General features: G+C 40.9%; 1 protein-coding gene across 3 annotated transcripts in view; it reads left to right on the top strand.

The window, feature by feature from the left end:
* AGBL1 (AGBL carboxypeptidase 1) overlaps nucleotides 1–21856 on the top strand; it is a 900518-nt gene that overhangs the window by 345837 nt on the left and 532825 nt on the right. For all 3 annotated transcript variants that reach the window (XM_043434375.1, XM_043434374.1, XM_043434376.1), the window contains one exon: nucleotides 436–616. In XM_043434375.1, coding sequence (XP_043290310.1) covers nucleotides 436–616 — 181 coding nt within the window. The remainder of the gene's footprint in view (nucleotides 1–435; nucleotides 617–21856) is intronic.

Raw genomic sequence — 21856 nt, 5'->3', positions numbered from 1 at the left:
CTCATTTTACATGTGAGAAAGCAGCCTTGGAGAAATTAAATTCTGCAGCTGAGATCTTACGACTGGTAAATGATGAAGATAAGATTCAATCTCAGATCTGGAACATCCAGCACCACACTATTGGGTCCTGAAGAGAAAACTGTTTCTTTGGTGGTCTTCTAAAATCTGATTCATAGCTTGTTTTGATGCCACGGAGTGCTTACGGTTTAGATGACAGCCTTGAGCTTTAACTGTATACTCTCCTGAGTCTTACAGACTATAGAGGCAGATGGAAAATGGATAAATGCACATTAGGTGTGTATTAGAAACAATCAACCTATTTAAGGCTTTACGCCAGTAAGGTGTAAAACTGGCTTCCTGGAGACTGTCTTGATGGATATGGAAACTGTATTTAGGTTTAATTTTCTTGCATGTGTGTTTTCTTTTTCCCTGCAGGGCAGCGCCCATACCAAGTGATTACGGCTCGAGTTCACCCGGGAGAGAGCAATGCTAGCTGGGTGATGAAGGGGACCCTGGAGTTCCTCGTCAGCAGTGACCCTGTGGCTAGGCTCTTGAGGGAAAACTTCATTTTCAAGATAATCCCCATGCTCAACCCAGATGGTGTCATCAATGGCAAGTATGTCAGGCACCTGGCCTAACTTAGGTCGCATTTATGTTACCATGATAACGGATTGTTGTTTTGCTCAATGGGTTTGACTTGAGAGGTGTTGGTTCTCTGGAAGGAATGACTTCTCTTGAGTTCTGTTACCTCGTACAAATATCAGGATATTTTCTATAAATGTAGGTATCAATCTCATAGTTTCTTTTAATAGAAAATTATAGACTTATAGGCAGTTAGTAATAGAAGAATCTTTAGAAAGAATTGAATTTAACACTCTCCTTTTAAAAAGGAAGGAATTGATGTCCATGATAATCAGATGACTCCCTACCCCCCACCCCTTGCCAATTGGGCTGGTTTAACGACAAAGCCAGGGCTCAAACTGTGATTTGATGAAGTTAAGGCTGGTGCTTTTCTTTGCTTCTGAGCCTGGCGGGCCATGGTCCATAGGGTCGCAGAGAGCTGGACATGACTGAAGTGACTGAGCACGCACTGCAGATGAGTCTTCTCAGTTGTGTTTTTACTGGATTCTGGATACAGCTCTAGTAAGGGTGTCACTTTATTTAAATGGAATGGCTGAAATGGTTGAAGAATGGAGGTGGAATGGTTAAAAGTGGAATGATTGAAAAATGGTTGGCTGGAAGAAAGAAGATTGGGGTGGTGCTTTTCCTGGCCCACTCCTACATGCCTTTCAGAATGTATATTGGGAAAGATGAATTCCAGGGTTAGAAAGAGTCAGCATTTTCAGAGTTTGTGGGCTGAGACTCAGAAAGCAGAGCAGGTTCTCGACATCTCAGAGCCAGTGGATGGGGGTGACAGGGTGAACATTCATACATACATGTCTCAAGCTGTGGGAAAAAAATTAACATTCCTTCCTTTGGTAATAAATGGTTATTTTTACTATAGGATTAGACAGTTATATCCTATGGAAAAACCAGAATTCAAGATAAATAGAAAAATTGAAAGGAAACATAATTTCAAGAGCTAAAGGTGCAAAAGAAGTTGCAATTTAAAATATCCATATTAAAGAGGCAAAAGCACACTTTTAGAAACTGAGAAAATAGAGCAATATTGAAAATATAAAAACAAAGAGAGATAAAATGAGTTATAAAAGTATGAAAAAGCAAATTTCAGAGATAAAATGACTTAAATAAGAAAATGTTTTAAGAAATATAAAATAATTTCCTTCAGGAAAGAAATCCTAAATATTAATAAATGTTGAAATGCTGAGAATAGACTAGCTTCAAAGGATAGACACACACAAAAAAATATTGAGAAGCTAAAAAGGTTAAAAATAATAAAGATGATAAAATAGTAAAAGAGGATCAGAATAAATTCTAAATGATAAAGTATGTTAAATTATGCCAAAATGCAAGTGAATGAACGCTAAAGCCTATAAAAATAAAATTAAAAAAAATAGGAAAGTAGATAAGTAAGTAAAGAAAGCATCCACATATTTAACAAGTTTCCTAGTTTTGAAGCTCCCCCATTTTTTTTTGTTTTTTTGTTTTTTTTGATGGAATTTTTTGGTGGGCAGAGAACAGGGTCTTTACTTCTTGTATATGGTGACTGGTTGGCCCCGTCTGGCACTTTTTGCATACGGCGACTGGTTGGCACGTACGAGGTATGAGAGGACAAGTGCTTTAGCAGGCACCATCAATCAGACCTTTGGCAGCAATCAGGCTTCTTAGATCTCAAGCGGGACAAAGCCCTGAAGCACAGTGTCCATTCCTGGCCCAGCAGCACTCAGCTAGCTTCCACCATGTGTTCATTGAGCTCTAGGAATCAGCTCTAGAGTCTCATTGAATGATCCCTCCCTGCTTGAGGGGCTAAGGATTTTATTAGCATGCTTACTGAGCCTAAATGGATGGAAAACAACTCTGCAAGCTGTCTTGAGGGATATGACCTCGTTTCAAACATTTTCTCATCCAAGTTGGCTCTTTTCTGAAGTTACGTGTTCCCTTGAATTATCTGGAGTCTGGTTGAGAGTGAAAAGAGCACTGGGTTCAGAGTCATAATTCGACTTGGGAATTCTGGCTCTCCCCCGACCTACTTAGTTTTCTCTTCTGCTGAAACGGGAAGCTCCCTGTTGACCCATCTGGGTAAAGCTCTTAGAAGTCTAAGGTAATATTCAAGCTTTGGAACAAATACTATAGTTTATTCCATTTCAGATGCTCACACCTCTGAATCAGAGGCTTGATCCAGGTCTTAGTTTGAAAGGTTAATGTGGTCTCATCAGTGAATATCCTTCTGGTCTGGACATGCTTTATTTCCAGCTGGTTGCTTTGGGTTCCCTAATGGCAGGCCAGCTTCTTCTTTGTGACACCACCGTTCATCATCATTACCGTTATTTATTATGACTAACTTACCCTTTTAATTTATATAGCATCTTTCATCATGGAGCTCAAAGCACTTTGTAGGTTACTTTGGATCACTCAAACCATTTTGGCTGAGAGGGATTTGGAAATCATACCCTTATTCTACTGAAAGGAAAATCCCCAGGTCATTACACATCATTACCAAAAGACTTGAGGCTGCCATGGAATCATAACATCACACAATAAATAGGCTTCAAATCCTCAGCTCATGAACCCTTTTCAGAACTTACCTAACATATGGTGTACCTAGTTTTTGTTGAGTCCCTAACTCGTGTCCAACTCTGCGACCCCATGACTTAGCCTGCCAGGCTCCTCTGTCCATAGGATTTTCTAGGCAAGGATACTAGAGTGGGTTGCTGTTTCCTTCTCCAGGAGATTTTCTTGACCCAGGGATTGAATTCATGTGTCCTGTTTTGGTAGGTGAATTCTTTACCACTGAGCCACCAGGGAAGACCATGGTTTATCTAATATCCACTTAAATTCTTCATTAACATTCCATTTAAAGACATATACATTCCATAGTATATAACTAGGTGGATTTGTTTTTCTCTGTTTTGATCTTATGAATTTTACATATTTTACTTAAAATATGTAAAAATAAGGATAAGATATTACCCTCATTTTACATGCTTTAACTTCCCCAGGTGAAACCCCCTCCAAGTTTGATGCAGTTCACCTAAACATTGCTTATGTGATGTTGTTTCTGATGTTCTGACTTTCACTGGTTTTCTTGGGACACATTCCTATTCATAGACTTCTTAACATTAACAAAACTTCCCTGTGTGTGGTCTGACCAGCAAAGAGGCAAGCTTTGCCTAAAGATTAAAGAGCCCGAACTTGAACTTGGCACTTAATCTACCAGATGAAACTTTTCTTTTACAAGAAATTATGGGCCCCTATGGAGTTTGAAAAACTGTGTAAAGGTGGAGTAGTTTCCTTGATGCTAATGGAGACTCTGAGGATGGCTGAGAGGTTTTAATAGCAGTGGTCAGGGAGACGAAGCCAGGATTTTCTAGCAGAAATAGAGAGGGTGTTGCCAAGCCAAAGATATCTTAGCAACATATGTCTGTAACAGGAAAACAAAACACAAAGATGGTTTCCAAAAGAAACATCCTACCATCTTGTTGGCCTGGTCATTTGTATTGAACTGGGCTGAGTTCTAAGTAATCTGGGAGGCCTGATGCAGTGATCCCTCGATTCTCATAATTCTTTCCAACATGCAATACAAGTAGGAGACCACCAGTTGGGTTAAAGCAGAGGTGATAATGGTGGCTTGATTAAAGCGGGAGGCAGGAGAAGACAGGTGATACCTTAAAAGGTCATCATGGCAAGTAAGTGAAGGAGAGGAAGAGATATAATGTGATTCCCAATTTTTGGACTTTGGTTGCTGGTAGTGACAAAGAATTTTTATAAAATCAACACACATCTATAGATTCAATGCAATCCCTATCAAGCTACCAATGGTATTTTTCACAGAACTAGAACAAATAATTTCACAATTTGTATGGAAATACAAAAAACCTCGAATAGCCAAAGTAATCTTGAGAAAGAAGAATGGAACTGGAGGAATCAACCTGCCTGACTTCAGACTCTACTACAAAGCCACAGTCATCAAGACAGTATGGTACTGGCACAAAGACGAAATATAGATCAATGGAACAGAATAGAAAGCCCAGAGATAAATCCACGAACCTATGGACACCTTATCTTTGACAAAGGAGGCAAGGATATACAATGGAAAAAAGACAACCTCTTTAACAAGTGGTGCTGGGAAAACTGGTCAACCACTTGTAAAAGAATGAAACTAGAACACTTTCTAACACCATACACAAAAATAAACTCAAAATGGATTAAAGATCTAAATGTAAGACCAGAAACTATAAAACTCCTAGAGGAGAACATAGGCAAAACACTCTCCGACATAAATCACAGCAAGATCCTCTATGACCCACCTCCCAGAATATTGGAAATAAAAGCAAAACTAAACAAATGGGACCTAATGAAACTTAAAAGCTTTTGCACTACAAAGGAAACTATAAGTAAGGTGAAAAGACAGCCCTCAGATTGGGAGAAAATAATAGCAAATGAAGCAACAGACAAAGGATTAATCTCAAAAATATACAAGCAACTCCTGAAGCTCAATTCCAGAAAAATAATGACCCAATTCAAAAATGGGCCAAAGAACTAAACAGACATTTCTCCAAAGAAGACATACAGATGGCTAACAAACACATGAAAAGATGCTCAACATCACTCATTATCAGAGAAATGCAAATCAAACCACAATGAGGTACCATTACACGCCAGTCAGGATGGCTGCTATCCAAGTCTACAAGCAATAAATGCTGGAGAGGGTGTGGAGAAAAGGGAACCCTCTTACACTGTTGGTGGGAATGCAAACTAGTACAGCCACTATGGAAAACAGTGTGGAGATTTCTTAAAAAACTGGAAATAGAACTGCCATATGACCCAGCAATCCCACTTCTGGGCATACACACTGAGGAAACCAGATCTGAAAGAGACACGTGCACCCCAATGTTCATCGCAGCACTGTTTATAATAGCCAGGACATGGAAGCAACCTAGATGCCCATCAGCAGATGAATGGATAAGGAAGCTGTGGTACATATACACCATGGAATATTACTCAGCCATTTAAAAGAATTCATTTGAATCAGTTCTAATGAGATGGATGAAACTGGAGCCCATTATACAGAGTGAAGTAAGCCAGAAAGATAAAGACCGTTACAGTATACTAACACATATATATGGAATTTAGAAAGATGGTAACGATAACGCTATATGCAAAACAGAAAAAGAGACACAGAAATACAGAACAGACTTTTGAACTCTGTGGGAGAAGGTGAGGGTGGGATGTTTCGAAAGAACAGCATGTATATTATCTATGGTGAAACAGATCACCAGCCCAGGTGGGATGCATGAGACAAGTGCTCGGGCCTGGTGCACTGGGAAGACCCAGAGGAATCAGGTGGAGAGGGATGTGGGAGGGGGGATCGAGATGGGGAATACGTATAACTCTATGGCTGATTCATATCAGTGTATGACAAAACCCACTGAAATGTTGTGAAGTAATTAGCCTCCAACTAATAAAAAAAATTAAAAAATAAAATAAAATCGACACACAGGCCAACATTTTATTCCCTGTAGAATTAGAGTATGTTTGTCCTTAGTATATATACAAGTCTACAAACGTGATTACCTCTTCCAAGACCATAGAGGAAAAGAAGTTAACAACAGTAAAGAAAACAGTAAAGGTGGCGTTTTGCCATCTTGAATCCAGCAGAAGCTAACACAATATTATAAAGCCAACTCTACCCCAGTATTAAAGAAAGAACAAAGGTCATGCTGTAAGTAATAGCTGACTACTTTAGGGCAGAGGTCCTTAATATCTGGATTCTAACGCCTGATGATCTTAGCTGGAGCTGATGTAATAATAATAGCAATAATGTGCACAATAAATGTATTGCCCTGAATCATCCCAAAACCATCCCTCCTACCAGCTCATGGAAAAATTGTCTTCCATGAAACCAGTTCCTGCTGCCAAAAAGGTTGGGGTTCTCTGCTCTACAGGAAATGTATGAAACTATAAAGATCAGATAAACATTTTGATGATTTTAACTATCTAGGACCATTTAAACTTAATATGGATAGTCTTTTATTTGTGAGTTGGGAGGGGCTTTATTTTACTACATTAAAAGCCCTCGCAGACTTTATCTAAGAAAATATTTAGCACTTTTCATAAGTCAAGAAAGAACCTTGCTCTTTTACATGTATTTTCTTATCCAGTAGTAATTATGGCCCAACCAGAGTATCAATAGATCTTCTGTATAGTTTTCAGGTATGAAAATAAATTTAAATACATATACAGGGATGAAGTCTTCAGAGCAGTTTGTTTATGTTTTAATTGGAGTATAATTGCTTTACAATATTAGTTTCTGCTGTAGGACAAAGTGAATCAGCTGTCAGGACACATATATCCGCTCCCTCTGGAGCCCCCCTCCCACCCACCAACCCACCCCTCTAGGTCATCACAGAGCACCGAGCTGAGCTCCCAGAGCCACACAGCAGCTGCCCATTAGCTGTCTGTTCAGTGCAGTGTAAGTAGCTGATATTACAGAGGCAGGACTACAACTACTGTCTATTCTGCATTCCTTTTCTATAGAGATTTAAAAGCATTAAAATAAAAGAAACTTAAAATGTTCTAACCAGGTGAATTCTTGCATATTACTTAGTCTCTGTCAAATGATAAGGTAATTGAGACTAAAGAGATAAAAATAAGTTATCACATAGCCTAGTTGAAAAATGGCTCTAGAAATTGTCTAGATAATTAAAACACTCAGGCAAACACACACATACTCACGCCCAGGTTGTATAGTTAGCTTGTGACAGGGTTGGGGTGTGGACCCAGTCTCCCTCCAGAGCCCATGTCGATTTTAATCTATCAACTCTTCCCAGACTTAGATGGTGTGCTTAGTCACTCAGTCATGTCCAACTCTTTGCGACCCCGTGGACCGTAGCCTGCCAGGGTCCTCTGTCCACGGGGATTCTCCAAGCAAGAATGCTGGAGTGGGTTGCCATTTTCTTCTCCAGGGGAGCTTCCTGACCTGGGGATTGAACTGGGGTCTCCGGCATTGCAGGTAGATTCTTTACCATCTGAGCCACCAGGGAAGCCCAAGAATACTGGAGTGGGTAGCCTATCCCTTCTCCAGGGGATCTTCCTGACCCAGGGATTGAAACAGGGTCTCCTGCATTGCAGGCAGATTCTTTACCAGCTGAGCTACTAGATGGAGATGCAAGTAAAGCCTCAGCCCCATCAGCAGAAATGGTTTCTAAAGTTAGTCCTGTTTTGTTTTGTTTTTAGCTTTTTGTTTTATACTGGAGTATAGCTGGTTAACAATGTAGTGATAGTTTTAGGTGGACAGCAAAGGGACTCAGCAATACATATACATGTATTCATTCTCCCCTCCCATCCAGGCTGCCACGTAACATTGAGCAGAGTTCCCTTTGCTATACAGTAGATAGATCCTTGTTGGTTATCCATTTAAAATATAGCAGTGTGTACATGTGGATCTCAAATTGTTGACCGTGATCTTCACATCCAGTGTGACTGGGATGAAAGAAGGCATAGCCTCCCCAGCTTTCCACAGCATTGATCCATGATGAATGAATCAGTTTATCCTTGGTTTTCCTTCATGGAATTTGAATTCCCAGCTTGGCTTAAGCCTGGACACTCTACCATACCCTGCCGTCTTTCTCCATTGTAGAAGACATCCTTCCTGTTGCCACCAACTTTCTGGCTGTAAATAGCACTTGACTTTGAATAGTTTTGGTCACTGGGCTCCTCTTCCACTGTCCTCTCTAGTACATTTTCATTCACGTGACTATTCAGGATCACAAAGTGATTATGCTGATCCCCTTTGGGCTTGGCTAGGCCTCTTCCTTCCTTTTTTTTTTGATATGTTACCGGCTTCCCTCTTACATGACCTCAATTCTTTGAATGTATTTCAAATCCCTTCAAGCTAAAAACATGTAGCACTGATTCTCAGATTTTCAGATTTCACAGATCAGTTACATTTGAAAAAAAGGACTGTAGTGAGTATACAATCTTTTAAAAATTTGCACAAATAAGAATGGAAGATACTCTCTGAGCTGCTGACCAACAGACTCATGAGAAATTCAACATCAGATGTTTCTTGGGCTGCCTCCTCACTTACATAAAATCCTACAAGTAACTCAGAGGTTTGTGCTGCTGGATCTTTAGATCATGGCAGTGAGCATTCTTACTTTTCATCTCACGATAACATTTACTACTGGCCATGAAGACTTTCCTGTGGGTAGAGAGCAATGTAGTCATTGAATGAATTGGCTATTCCCAGTATTAATCTTCCCGGAAAGGAGTAAACCCTGGAACAAGAAAAGAGGTCCCCCTGGACATTTTAGGGGGAAGAGATAATTTTCAGGATCTTGAAACTGGAGAAACTCTGGTCCCCCCTACATCACTGAGGGTTATTTTAGAATGATGACACCTAGTATGTCAAGGAGGTCGGAAGAAGCAATTGCTCAATTTGCTGCTTGAGAATGAGAATAGCTATCACCAGTGATCAGTTTTAACTTTTCTGTGAGTAGTTATCATCTGTTATATCCTTTATTCTTGTTATTGTTACTGAGTCACTACGTTGTTTTCTACTCTTTGCGAACCCAGGGACCGCAGCATGCCAGCTTCCCTGTCCTTCATTATCTCCATGAATTTGCTCAAACTCATGTCCATTGAGTCACTGATGCCATCAGACCATCTCACCCTCTGTCACCTGCTTCTTCTCTTTCCCTCAATCTTTCCCAGCACCAGGGTCTTTTCCAAAGAGTCAGCTCTTCACATTTATTCTTAGTAAAGTGCTAATAAGCCTTTCTGTCTTGTTTCAGCTGTGTTATTGAGATTGAAAGAAAGTATCTATGCCTCAGATTGGTGAAGAAGAGCAGTGGCAATCATACTTAGAGAAACTCTTAAGGGGACAGTGAATAATAAGTACAATGGCTAATATGTTTTAAAAATCATACTCAGTATAATTGAGACATTTCAAAATAAAATAGCTTTTATTGTTTTTTTAATTATGAAAGGATACATGATACAATCAAGATAATAGGTGTTGAAGAAGATGAGATTTGATTCACACAGTGATAGAAATCTGAAAGTTCAAAAGGGGAATGCAGAAGAAAGCAGGTGATTAATATTTGCAGAGGCAGGCACTGCCTATAAGCCTGGGGAAGCAAAGGGAAGCTGTGGAGTTACTGGAACCCAGGGGCTGAAAGGCTCCAAAACACTGGTGTTTGGAACTCTGAGAAGGAAATATGACTTGTTAAGGGCTTTAGTAGACCAAAGGTCACAGGTGAACGGGTGAAAGAGTGTAATATTCAAATAGCAAGGGGACACATCCCACCTGCTGCTGGTACCCAGGAGAGGATGCAGTGATGCTATTGTTGTGCATCTTAAGATGCAGGGGTTGAGCCAATCACCTGTTGCTGCTCTAGTCTTATTAACTGGAACCAGGAAACATAGAGGGTATCCTTTACTTGCTCCTCCTGCCTTCTTATCTCTCTCTAGTGCCTCTTGTTGGAGAACCTAGCAGAAAGTCAACTGGCAAGGTAGTCTGAGCATTGCAATCTGTAGAGTTTTAGCTGCAGTGTGACAGAGAAGAGGATAGAATTGTGGACTGAGAGCTCAGAGACAACTGGTGAAAAGCAAGCACAAAGCGTCCATTTGCAGAGTGCCCATTACACCATTGCATTGGGCTTATTACTGTTTATATGTGACTTCTTTGTTTTAAAAAAAAAAGTGGTTTTATTGTTTCCAGTGGGGGTAAAATGAAGCATCATTATTGTAGAAAGTCCCACTGTGGAGAAAAGGCTTAAAGAAGAAATTAAAAAGCACCCAAATTTCAGGCTAACATATTGCGTTACTCCAAGGGGTGTTGTTCATATTATCATCTATGATAATTACATTGTGCCTGTGGAATTTTGTAACATGGAGTCCCTCCCTGAATCAGGCTGCCCAGAGAGAAACACTATTAGGAAGATGAAGAAGATGCATTAGCGTTTATTCATAAATCTACAGCTTCGGGTATATCAGTTATTTCTTTACACGTATTTCTATATCCAGACCCATTTTAACTTTTATAAGATAATGTATTTTGTAGTAGAGTTTAAAAACAAGCAGCATCTTCCTAATGGCAAAGAATACAAATGGTGTTATTAGTTTTTAAAACAGCAATCTTACTGTATTATTGGGCCATAATTAATTCAAACAGTTCTCCTTATAAACAACAGACAAGTGAAGAGTCATGTCAGTCTCTTGACAAATTTCCCAGATCATTTCCTTAAGATAATTCTTAAAAGTCATGTTTTTAGTCTAATGTTATGCATATTTTATGTTTAATACATATTGTTGCCCAATTTCTCTCTATAGAAGATACGCAGATATATATTCCTACCACTGATGGATGAAAGGGCCTGGTCTCCATACCTTTTTAACACTGCACATTATCGATCTTTTTATTCTTTGTCAATCTGATAAGATAAAAATATGATTTTAAATTTAATTTTTTATACTTATGGAAAAGTAAATATCTTATCCCATTTTGCAGATGGAAAAAACAATCTGATGCAAAAACCAGGTGACATATGCAAGGTCAGCCACACGGTTGATGTTTCAGTCAGGAATTAAACCGAGGTTTGTCAGGTTGCAAACCTCCCCTTCTTTCCACTTGGCTCTGCAGTCCCACTTATGTCAAAGCTTCCATACCGTCATCCGGTGACTCTTCTTTCGAATGCTGTCCGCATGGAACTTGGGAAGTGTAAGCGCCTAACACATATCTGTTGAGTCTAACTCAGGGTGCACCTGACCTTTCTAAAGTGTTTTAACATGTGGCCCTCCAGATAGCTCATCTTCAGACCAGAGTAAGAGCTCTAAAGCAGTGGTCCACAAGATTTTTGATACCAGGGACCCTTTTCATAAAACACAATTTTTCCACAGACTGGAGGAGAATGGTTTCAGGATGATTCAAGTGCATTATATTTATTGTGCACTTTATTTCTACTATTATTACATCAGGCATTAGATTCTGGAGGTTGCAGGCCCTTGCTTTAAAGAGCTTTGAACCAGCTCTGTCAGAAATGGACTTTCTGATACATCTTCAGTTAAATATTAGTATGCAAGTATTGGTGTACCACTCACAGTATTTTACTGCAGGTTGGCTATAGTTTTTCATTCAATCTTGTACAGATGTTAGAGTTAGGCCATAAAGAAGGCTGAGAACTGAAGTATTGATGCTTTTGAATTGTGGTGCTTGAGAAGACTCTCAAGAGTCCCTTGGACTGCGAGGATATCAAACCAGTCCGTCCTAAAGGGACTCAACCCTGAATATTCATTGGAAGGACTGATGCTGAAGCTGAAGCTCCAATACTTTCACCACCTGATGTGAAGAACCAACTCATTGGAAAAGACCCTGATGCTGGGAAAGATTGAAGGCGAGAGAATGGGGCAACAGAGGATGAGATGGTTAGATGGCCTCATCGACACTATGGACATGAATTTAAGCAAACTCTGGGAGATAGTGAAGGAGAGGGAACCCAGGCTTTCTGCAGGCCATGGGATCTCAAAAAGTTGGACGTGACTTAATGACCGAACAACACCAAGAAAGTTGGAAGATTAGATTTGTAACCTACCCATTTGAGGTATGATTTTTGTTGAACCTCGGGGTATGATACGTAATCTTCTCTCTGCCCTTTTCATCCTTTTAGTCCCCATTCACTGTTTTGAAAGAATGACAGAGTGGTTCATGTCATTCTGAACCGCTCTGCTCCCTGGTTTTATGTCTGGACAGTCTCCAACAGGCTAAGGTTTAATCAGCATCTACCAGGCTGGGGAGATTTGTGCGCTTATGAGTTCTGCCCTACACCCTGAAAAGCATGGACAGCAGATGCCACTCCTTTGTAGAGGGGAGAAGGAGAAGCGGGAAAATACCGGGGAAAACCGTGTCTGTAGATGGTCAGCCTCTACGTGCATCACTTTCTTTTTCTCATTCAGCAAGGCACTGTGTCCTCCTGTTCACAGGCCAAAATGATTGCAAGCTGAAGAGCCCATCAGAAGAAAGTTCTACATTCTCTGTGGCCTTTGGGAAGATGAATGGTTGAGTCCATGTTGCCTGGAGAAACAGTGGTGATGGTCGTTACACCATGCCATGCCGTGACACGACAGAAGGATACTCCATGGTGAACTCGCATTCCAAAGTTTCAGCTCCAAATTCTCCTTTTAGTGAGGCCCAGGAAATCCAACACTCCTGCTGTGGACTCTCTCTGGGAAATATTTGCTGGCCAAAGGTCATATTTCTTAGTTAGAGCTTAGCCATGCCAGTCATTTTTCCTTCAATGTAGAATGCAATTGCTCTGCCTGGGAGCTGACAAAGGAACTTAAACTTGCAGTCATGGACTTTTAAAATTCAGATTGTTTTGCTCTTTTGTAGTCTCTGGACCAGTATCAGTGGATGGATATTTGTTTTTAGGAGATTTTTAATTTGTTTAGATATGGAGCGAAGGTTGGTTCTTTGGATGAAATATCAGTCTGATTCAAAGTTTCTGCTTTGTTTGCTGGTCTCAGGGTTAGGGGCTCTGGGAAGAGGTGGGCAAAAGGTATTTAACCTCTTTCTCTTTGCTTTACTTTCTTTATGTTGGATAATGGGGGGAAATGTTATTTTGATCCAGAAGGACTTACTTGGATGGAGGAACTATAATTTTCTCCATTTACCTGATGCCCTCACTGGAAAAAAGAAAAAGAAAAGGAACAATGGAAGTCTCAGGCCAATTTAAATGCTGAGATATTCTCTTATGCACAGAAAGGGAACACTTGCAGGAATATTTTAATCTCACAGACTCTTTTTTAAATTAAAAGGTCAAGTTTTAAAACTTTTTTTTAAATTGGAGAATAGTTGCTCTACAATGTTGTGTTAATTTCTGTTGTATAATGAAGTCGGTCAACTATGTGTATACATATATCCCCTCCCTCCTGGACCTCCCTCCCAACTGCTGCATCTCACCCCTCGAGGTCATCACAGAGCATGGCGCTGAGCTCTCTGTGTTATATAGCAGGTTCCCACTGGTCATCTGTGTTACACAGGAGAGGGTATATATGTCAATTCCATTCTCCCAAATCATCTCAGCCCCTTCCCCCCGCAAGTTCACGTCCCTTTTCTGCACCTGCATCAAATAACTACAAAATGAAAGACAAATACGCATTTGAGATTTATCTTAAAAGTTGCAAACCTAACTGTTTTCTACCGTAAATACTTACCTTGCAAATGTCTGCCAGTAAGTCTCAAATCATGATCTACAGAAATTTTGTCAGACATCCGTGATGTTTCTTCTCAGAGACAGAAGGAGGTAAAGAGATCCATGAAGAACGTGGCATTTGGTGGCACTATGTGAACATCTGTGCATACCTCTTAGGAAAAATGTGAGTTAAGGGAACATTTGAGGGTTATGGTTCTAGATGCTTTTGAACTGTGGTATTGGAGAAGACTCTTCAGAGTCCCTTGCACAGCAAGGGGATCAAACCAGTCAACCCTAAAGGAAATCATTCCTGAATATTCATTGGAAGGACTAATGTTAAAGCTGAAGTTCCAATACTTTGGCCTCCTGATGCAAAGAACTGACTCATTGGAAAAGACCCTGATGCTGGGAAAGATTGAAGGCAGGACAAGAAGGGAACGACAGAGGATGAGATGGTTGGATGGCATCACCGACTCAATGGAAATGAGCTTGAGCAAGCTGTGGGAGTTGGTGATGGACAGAGAAGCCTGGTGTGGTGCAGTTCATGGGGTCGCAAAGTCCGATATGGCTGAGCAACTGAACTGAACTGAACTGCTTCTAGAGAGAGATCCTATACAGTCTTGTTGATCAACTTGTTCTTAGAGATCAAAATGAAAATTATTTGCTCTGGGAACTGTGAAAGTCCTGCTGCTAAGTCATTTGCATAGTGCTGGGTGGTTAGTTCTGGGAGGGTGCTCCCAAGGGCTTCCTTGCTCCCACCCCTTCCTACCACAGCCTGTACACCGAGACAGGGGTCAGCAGTTTGACTATTCCATTTACCTTCCTCAGATATTGCAGTGCCAAATAAATATTACTATTTATTATTCCTAAATTTAGGATTATTAATTATATCAGCATAAACCTAATTTATGCCATCATAAACAGCGATAATAAATGCTGCCAAATGCTAATACCCAGCTCTTGCCAACTGTGCCTGTGGTTGATGGGTTCCCCCCGTCTCTTCCCAGAAGCATTAAATTAAAAATGATTCAATGTTGCAGAATCATTGATCACATTGGAGCTGAGGCTCTTGGGGAAATGGGCTTGTTTTGTTAAATGCTTTTCTCCCTGATTTGCTGGGCAACTTTTGCTATCTGTCTGCACTCCAGTTTTTCTCTGTTCCTCCCCCTATAGGAGGAGCAGGAATGCAGGCAAGGAGGGAGGTGGTTGGTCATTTGTTCTTCTTTTTAGATTTCCCCTTTAGACATCTCTCTTTATAGTATTCCCACCCTTAACATCTTCTTTCAGCATACTGAGAAGTCTTTATAAAGCAAACCCTTGAGAATAATTTGGATGTGTTATTTCTCAATTCCCATCACGTCTACCATGTTTTTAATGATGTATGTCATGTGGCTTCCTAAAATCCATCAATTTCCATCACTGGAAAATAGGAAGCACAGCTCTGACAGCTCTGTCAATACTGAGGGTGTTATTTCTTTTGCTGTTTACCCTTGGGGAGGCTCTGCTTTTATGAAGGAGGACGTAAGCCTGTCCCCCTGTTAGGAGAACTATAGTAAGACCTCACTGCTTTCCTCAAAGGAAACTATTTGAACCTTTCCTGCCTTCTTCCTGGATCGCTCTTTTTTTCCCATCTGGGATGACTGTGACAGAGGTGTAGTAAAGAAACTTTCCATCAGGTGACCCAAAGACTGATTTAGGTCAGAGTTGTACTCTTTCCATCGATGTGGCTTTGAACAAGTTACTTAAGCTCCCCATTCCTGTTTCTTCAGGGTATGAAGACACCTTCCCTAAGTATCATCATGGTCAAATACCACAGCACTTTGAAACTGTTAAGCTCTGTATGGAATTATAATGGAAGGGTTCCTCGGATGGTGTTCTTTCTTTTTTAACTAGAGGAAGGAATATGTTTTATATTTAAATTTTTATTGAGGTATAGTTGACATGTGATACTACTATGTCACACACATAGTGATTTGACATTTATAGACATTACTAAATTATCACCGTGATAGGTCTAGTGAGCATTTGTCAACATACGAAGTTATTGCAATGTTATTGACTTTATTCCCTAAGTTTTACATTCCCTAAGCTGTGACTTATTTTCTAAAATAACTGCAAGTTTGTACCTGTTAATTCTCTTTGCCTGTTTCACCAAACCCCTGAACCTCCTCCTTCTCTCCCCCTCTTTAGTTCTGATTCTTTCTTTCCTATGCTTACAATTTCTTACTCTTTGCTGAAGTTCTTACTAAGTTCATCTATTATTCTCCCGAGTTTGTGAGCATCTTTCTGATTATTTCTTCCAACTCTTCACTTGGTAAATTGCTTTCCTCTTTTCCATTTGGTTCTTTTCCTGAGGTTGTGTCTTGTTCTTTCATTTGGAAGGTATTCCTTTGTCTCCTCACTTTCCCTACCTCCCTGTGCATGTTTCTACATATTAGGTCTGTCAGCTACATCTCTGGGCCTTGGAACAGTGACTTCTATAGACGTGATCAGCACACAGGCGCTCCTCTGTGGGTGGCAAAGGCCCTCCTCTTACGGGTGGCCTGTGAGTGAACTGGTGGGGGCAGGTCCCTCGTCCAGCTGACTGTGAGGCCTGGCTGTGATTGTCGCGGGTGCCCTGCTGGGCAGGGCTGCTCCTCGGCAAGGCTGGTCCTAAGGCCCCGCTGAGATTACTGCACGTGTGCTGGTGGACAGGCCTGGCCCTCCAGAGTGGGAGTCACTTTGGAGGCGCTGCCTGGGTGGGTCAGGTGTGGAGGGCCCTCGGGGAAATGCTAGGGTGGGATGCATGGTGTTAACTAGACTGATGGAGAGGGACAGAAATAGTGCCCACTAGCGCTAGGCCAACTAGAAGCCAGGGAAGGGAGAGTGAAATAAATGGTGTCCACCAGCACTTATTTCCCCAGAGAAAGTCCCAGTAGATCCTAGCCTGTTTAGTACACACTATAAAGTTATAAACTGGAACTCCATGGTGGCTCCGTGGTTAAGAGTCTGACTGCAGTGCAGGAGACCCAGGTTCAATCCCTGGGTCAGGAAGATCCCCTAGGGAAGGGAATGGCAACCCACTCAAGTATTCTTGCCTGGACAATTCCATGGACAGAGGAGCCTGGTGGGCTACAGTCATGGGGTGGCAAAGAGTCGGACACGACCGAGTGACTAAGCAGAGCACGCAGAGCCAGAACTCTAGGGTCAGACTGATGAGGGCTCAGCAACCTGTCCACATCCGCCTGTGCTGTGATCTTAACTCCTTTGAGCATCAACTTCTTACTTAACCTCTTTGAGCATAAAATTGCAAAACCTCCTTGTATGATGCAAGCACTTTTCAAGCTGTGCCTCTGCATTAGAACTCAGAGTGGGTGAGTTTTTACAATCTCTTCAAGAGTGGGTCTTGGTTAACCTCAACCCTCTGGCGCTCCTAAATGTAAGCCAACCTGGTTTTCAAAAGCAAACACTATGGGGCCTCAGTGTTTTCAGGAAGTATTTTCTTCCTGGTGCAGGTCCCACAGGCTGGAAAGCACAACACTGGGCTCAGACTTCTCAGGGGGCATCTCCATAGTCGTGATGCCTGCCTCCTGCCCCCGGCTGTCAGTTACCCCACGGTGGGGTGTGGTCTGTGACGAGGCAGCATCTCTGCTACTCCTGCCTGTCTTGATGTGGTCTTTTTTTATGCTGTTGGTTGTAGAAAATCTGTATGCTAGTCTTCAGGTCATTCTCAGACACAGTTGCTCATATGTAGTTGTAGTTCAGGTGTATCTGTGAAAGGATGTAAACTCAGGATCTCCCTACTCTGCCATCTGCATCCTGATGGTTTCCAGTTGTTTTCTGTGGCCTGAATTATAATTGCGGGGCATGCAAAGTTCTCAGTGGCCAAATCAAGCAGGCTCCTTCCTGGTTCCATTTCCTAATGTTGCAAAGAGATCTGGATAAGGTTTGGCAAGAATAGATGAGACAGATATTCTTCAGAGGTTGGGATAAGGTCAAAGGTGAGAAAGAGTCATTTAATATATATATTTGATACATATGTATATACATGGTTTATATATATACATATATATATAATTACATGTATATGTATACAATTTATGAATCTTACATCCACTACATAATTTTAAAATAACAATCACAAGGACAGCAACCTCTTTAGTAAGAGCTTTGATTGAACTTGTGCTTATGATTTAAAAATTGTGGGTTGGGTTGAAAACTGAATAAATTGTATAAAGTATACAGCATCAGAGAAGCTTGGAACTGGAAGAATTCAGCCAATGCCTTTTTTCTTTTCATGCTTACTTACCAAATAAATTTTAGTTGTTATTGTTCAGTTGCTAAGTCATGTCCAACTCTTTGTGGCCCCATGGACTGCAGCACAGCAGGCTTCCCTGTCCTTCACTGTCTCCTGGAATTTGTTCAAATTCATGTCCATTGAGTCGGTGATGCTATCTCACCATTTCATCCTCCGCCTCCTCCTTCTCCTTTTGCCTTCAATCTTTCCCAGCATCAGGGTCTTTCCCAATGAGTTGGCTCTTCGCATCAGGTGGCCACAGTATTGGAGCTTCAGCTTCAGCATCAGTCCTTCCAATGCATATTCAGGGCTGATTTTCTTTAGGATTGACTGGTTTGATCTCCTTACAGTCCAAGGGACAGTTAAGAGCCTCTCAAGCACCACAATTCAAAATCATCACCTCTTCGGCAGTCAGCTTTCTTTATGGTCCAACTCTCACATCTGTAGTGGCAATTGGAAAAACCATAGCATTGACTGTAAGGACCTTTGTTGGCAAAATGATATCTCTGCTTTTTGATACACTGTCTAAGTTTGTTATAGCTTTCCTTCCAGGGAACAAGTGTCTTTTAATTTCATGGCTATAGGCACCATCTGCAGTGATTTTGGAGCCCAAGGGGGGGAAAAATCTGTCACTGCTTCCATTTTAAATAAATTTAGTTGTTCCATTTGAATGGATGAAAATCTGGCCTCTTGTGTTTTAGAACACAGCCTTTTCAGCCTCCACCTCCATCAGGGCATCTCCAAGTGTTTCAGGTTATCTGTAATGAGCGGTGTCTATGGCAGAATCTGTCTCTCCTAGCCTAGGGACTGCCTCCCTGGTGTATCCAGTCTCAGCATCTCAGCCAGCCTCATTGCCCAGCACCCACAGAAGTCTGGGTTCCTGTGAAAGTGCGCCCCATGAGGAACCAGAAGGAAATGCACCTCTAAGTCTGGCATTGGGCATTTGCAGGGAGCCTTATTCTTTCAGATTCTGGGTCCTGCTGCCTGGCTGGCCATAACAGGAAATTCAAAGACAGCACATAAACCTTGGTAATGTGGCTCCACCCTCCCTACCCTGGCTTCCAGGTTGTCTTTTTCTTGGAAAAGATTATTTATCTCTCTGAGCCACCAAGCCCTTTTGAATTATTAGTCTTATTCCTTTATTGCCCTGCTTCCTTCTTGCAAATACGTTCCTATACATCTTCACTGCATAGGAAACTCTTTTCTATTTACAGCTTCTCTCTGCTCCTCACCCCTCCCCCTGGCCCAATAACAGCCAAGGAGATAAATAAGAAACATAACTCTTTTTGGCTATTATTTTTTTTTCTTACCCTGCACAGTAATATATATAATAACAAGAAAACAAATCTTATTACTAAAGTAATTACAATAAATAAAAAATAACCGAGTGTGGAGCTTAAGGAAGGGGGCATGTCAGGGGAGTGATTGCAACAGGGTTTTAAAAATCTAATTTACTAGCACCAGTCTCACTGTTCTGTGGGTGCCTCATTTAGGAGATTGTGTCTAATTAGGGAGTGTTGTTATCACTCATTGAATACACCCACCCCTAGCTGACTCGTACCTTGGGTCTTTGAAGGGAAAATTTGGCTCAAGAAATCCCTGGAGAAATTTCCTTGTCAGCAGCCCTGTGTTGATAACAGCTAACATTTTGCATGCTAAACTGTATAATCGTCAAAACGTGGGAACTTCAAAGAACTGCATGGCATCCTTCCCTCTGATCGTAGGCAGTCTCCTTCATCATCTAAATAGATGGGTATTTATCCTGACATTTGTGAATTTCTAAGTAGAGGTCACAGAGCATCCCTTAGTAAAACGTGCTGGTGCTGACCAATTCTTAGAATTACAGTGCCTTTCCTTGAAGCCAATCTAATTTTATCTGAAAGCAATTTATGTCTCTTTGTTCTTGTGTGGTCCAGAGTGGAAATGCGGAATAGTTATTTTTCTTCATTATTTATGGCTACTATCTCATTTATGATAGCCATTTTCCCAAGTCCTTTTAGTATTTGAATCATTTCTTTTCTTTAAACTATGTCCTTGTATGGTCTGCATTTAGTATTTTTTAACTACAATATAATTGTCCCTGTTTGGTTTCTTTAGCCTTCTTCAAATTACTCTGGGTATGGAAGGCACTTTAAGCATGGCATAATAGTTTTATCATGCCTTTGAGCATCATTCTTCAACATCAGCGTCACAGAAACACAATCACATTTGTTAATCCATTATGTGTTCATGTGATCTAACTTACTCTGGCCGATTGGTCTTAGTCATCTAACACATTTGAAATCCAGGAAAAATGCACAGTTTAAACACATAATATGCCACCTCATTTCTCAACCATCACTCCTGCAACCATCTCTGAAAAACACAGCCAACATCATTGATAAAGTGGCAAATATTAATTGAGCATTTAACAATTGTTTGACAATGCTGAACATTGTATGTGCATTATCTATTTTCATCTTCATAACAACCCTCTGTGATAAGTCCCTAATACGACTTAATCATGAGGACATGAATTTGAGCAAACTGCAGAAGATAATGGAGGACAGAGGAGCATGACATGCTGCAGTTTTGAGGTTGTAAAGAGTCGGACACAACTTAGTGACTCAACAACAACAACAAATTATTTTAGGATCAAAAGGAGATAGAACACAGATAATGAGTGTAGACGGTATAGGATCAAGGTTTGTGTATGAATGCGTGTATGTGTGTGTGCATGTATGTTTGTGATTATGTGTGTGATTCTAGAACCTGTCCAGTTACCAATATATTATACATGATATCAAAAGTGGAGAGAATACTATAATGTTAACATTGGAAAGGCTCTTTGCATTTCAGTAAATCGACCCTGCTCTCTCTCTTTACAGAAGATAAAAAAGATGCCTAGTCAGGTTCAACAGGTTTTTAAATCCTTAGAATTTTGGAGCTGAGTTTAGAGGCGAAGTCTAAAATTTTCCCCACTGAATGGCCATTTCATGTGAGGATAATGCATTTGCAACCGATGTAGACATTTATTAATAACTTTATGCATAATCTTATGACATTTAGTCATGTAACACAAAGCTAAGAACTTTCTACATTTTGTACTTCTCTGTGCAAAACTGCAGTCCTTCACTAGTCTAAGATGACATCCCAGGAATGGTGAGACAGCAAAGAGAGATTAAAAAGGGGAAACAGAGACCTCTCTGGTGATCCCGTGGTTGAGAGTCCACCTTCCAGTGCAGGGGATGTGGGTTCAATTCCTATTTGGAGACCTAAGGTCCCACATTGCCCTGGGACAGCTGAGTCCTCGTTCTTCAACTCCTGAGCCTGCATGCTATAACTAAGACTCGATGTGCCAAATAAATAAATGAAAAGAAATATTCCAGAGTATCAAAAGGGTAAGCAGAGTATTCTTGGAAGAATAGTGAAGATTTCTTTAGGCCAACATTTCCCAAACTGGGTCTGAAGGCCCCTAGCAGATTGGTGCTAATAGATATTTCTCAAAATGGGTGCTCTGGTTGGAAGACACGTTACAAATTTCATGCAAAAAGATTTCTTTGTTCAGAACCTACCAGTCCTATTGGAATATTAACTTGCATGGAGACTGTCCAATAGGGGATAAAATGCATGGCATTTACTGAACTTACTTAAACAGGGTCGTATTTGTTGATGTAGACCTAGAAGATCTAGAAGCATATTGTTGCTGTGTCATCACTAGTTTGTGTCCGACGCTTTTGCAACCCTATGGACTGCAGCCAGCTAGACTTTTCTGTCCATGGGATTT

The sequence above is a fragment of the Cervus canadensis genome, chromosome 17, assembly GCF_019320065.1.
Source record: "Cervus canadensis isolate Bull #8, Minnesota chromosome 17, ASM1932006v1, whole genome shotgun sequence".
Classification (NCBI taxonomy): Eukaryota; Metazoa; Chordata; class Mammalia; order Artiodactyla; family Cervidae; genus Cervus; species Cervus canadensis.
This window is presented reverse-complemented; position numbering and strand designations above follow the sequence as displayed.